Source organism: Vollenhovia emeryi, unplaced genomic scaffold (genome assembly GCF_000949405.1).
Source record: "Vollenhovia emeryi isolate VEMERY1.0 unplaced genomic scaffold, V.emery_V1.0 DF945529.1, whole genome shotgun sequence".
Classification (NCBI taxonomy): Eukaryota; Metazoa; Arthropoda; class Insecta; order Hymenoptera; family Formicidae; genus Vollenhovia; species Vollenhovia emeryi.
In genome coordinates this window covers 1-2110 of record NW_011960837.1, presented here as the reverse complement: position 1 = coordinate 2110, position 2110 = coordinate 1, and the positions used below count along the sequence as shown (strand labels likewise).

At 52.4% G+C, this 2110-nt stretch overlaps 1 protein-coding gene across 1 annotated transcript; it reads right to left on the bottom strand.

Annotated features, from left to right (window-relative positions):
* Window positions 1–243: 243 nt before the first annotated feature.
* Window positions 244–1866, bottom strand: LOC105561108 (the record flags this gene model as incomplete). The annotated part of the gene is made up of 2 exons (XM_012010805.1): window positions 1728–1866; window positions 244–1410 (listed from the first exon to the last, which is right to left on the bottom strand). Coding segments are annotated over exons 1-2 (1306 nt in total), but the record flags the coding sequence as incomplete, so codon positions are not given.
* Between the last annotated feature and the right edge of the window lie 244 nt (window positions 1867–2110).

Genomic DNA, 2110 nt, shown 5'->3' with positions numbered 1-2110 from the left:
CGTCCCCCAAGTTACAGCACCGCGCATATCACCGTGTGGTTTTAGTGAGGTAAGCCCAGCTGCCGCAACGTCAGCGGCAGCAGCCGATTGTCATTAGGCGGGCAGTCCCACATAACCCGGGCCACTTTGTAAACTCCCTTCCCAGAGGGGGGCCCGGGTATCCATAAAGGATTTCCACACGTAAAAAAAAAGTGAGTGATGGCTCTGGTCTGGCGGTGAGAGGACTTCCGACGAGGGAGTGACCTAGCGTGAGTGCAGAGATGTCTTCTGAGTCGTCACTCAATGGTTCGAGAGGTCGCGAGTTGAGCATTGCCTCAATTTGAGTGAGCAATGTGGTGAGTTCCTCAAAGGTGAGTACGGCTTCTCCAATGGTGCGCCGTAGTTGGAATTTGATTGGTTTCACGATGGCCTCCCATTTTCCTCCCATGTGAGGTGTCGCTGGGGGATTGAATTCCCATCGGTTGTTATGTTGCGAGAGCAGGTGAGAAACTCGCTGATGTTCTTGAGTGCTCTGGATAAAGAACCGTTTGAGAGCCGTATCCGCGCCGATGAAATTGGTGCCGCAGTCTGATTGTAAGGTGTGAGCGATGCCGCGTCTGGATGAGAAGCGTCGATAGGCGGCAATGAACCCTTCGGATGAGTAATCACTAACCGCCCCGAGGTGTACTGCTGAAGTTGAGAAGCAGACAAAAACGTAAGTCCAGTCTTTAGTGGTCTTGGCACCTCTTCCTTTCCATGTTTTGACGGTGAGTGGCCCTGCGTAGTCCACACCTGTATGAGTGAACGGTCGTGCCTGCGTACCCCGAGAGAGAGGTAGTTGGCCCATCAATTGATGAGCACGGATCCCCCTCTGCCGAGCACACGTGACACACCGCAGAATGTGAGACTTGACAGGAGCCCTCCCGCCGAGAATCCAGTATTGTTGTCGGATGTGCGACAGCGTAAGCTGCGTGCCTCCATGTAGAGTCCGTTGATGAGCGTGAGCGATGATCAATGATGATAGCTGAGAGTGACGAGGCAATATTACAGGATGTGTCGCATCGAGTGAGAGAGCTGCGTGAGCGAGTCGTCCGCCGACGCGAATGACTCCTTGAGCGTCGATGTACGCAGTTAATCGGTTGAATGAGTGTGCCTTTGCCAACGGTGAGTCTGCTTGTAGCGCCTTGAGCTCGTGAGAGAAGTATGTTGCTTGAGTTGCCTGAATCCAGAAGAGCCTCGCTTTCTCCAAGGTCTCTGGAGAGATGTGTCTAACAGGCAATGAGTCGTGGACCTTCCTCACCCGTGAGACGAATCTGAAACAGAGAGCTGTAATCCTCAATAGTTTAGTGAGGCTTGAGTACCTGTATTTGAGTTCCCATTGATAATCAGTCCTTGGCGTAACCGTCAATAGCGAAACGCCTGGGCGAGCTTCTGTATGTATGTATGTATGTATATATATTTACAGCTTTCCCCATGGGGATTCGCTCTCTTACATGGCGCTTTTACTAGGAGCGTACCCGAACCTTTCACAATTTTTCCTTTACCTATAACTCATAATTGGCGCTTTTTCAGGGAGCGTTCCCGAACCCTTTACAATGTTCCTTTCCCTCCGCGACCTGGCCATAAGCGACCTTTACACACTTTTCCCTCCCTCCCCTCGGCCCACCCCTCCTGCCTCTCCTCCCACCCTTCCCGTTCCGTTGCCTCTCCCACTCCCTATCTTTTCTTCCTTCTCCTTCTTCTCTCACGTTCTCTCTCCTCCTCGTCCTCCATCCTCCTTTTCTCGCTCTTTTCACTCTCCTCCTGTTCCGCTTTCCTCCTTCTTCTGTCTCGTCCTCCATCCTTTTCCTTTCGCTCCTCTCGCCTCCTTCTCCTTCGAGCGTCCATTCCTCCTTTACTCCTGTCTCACACCTTCTTCCTCTTCCTACCTACAACATCCATACTTAATTCATGTCTCTTCCTCCCGTCCCTTTCCCCTCCCTCTCTCCGATTCCCCACTCTCCCTCACCCTCTCCTGCCCCCCTCTCCCATATCCATTCTCTACCATCCACCCACATTCTCCTATTCTCTACCCTCACCCTTCTCCCCCTGCTTCTCTCTACTCTAGCTCTTTCCACCATCTTCCACCTTC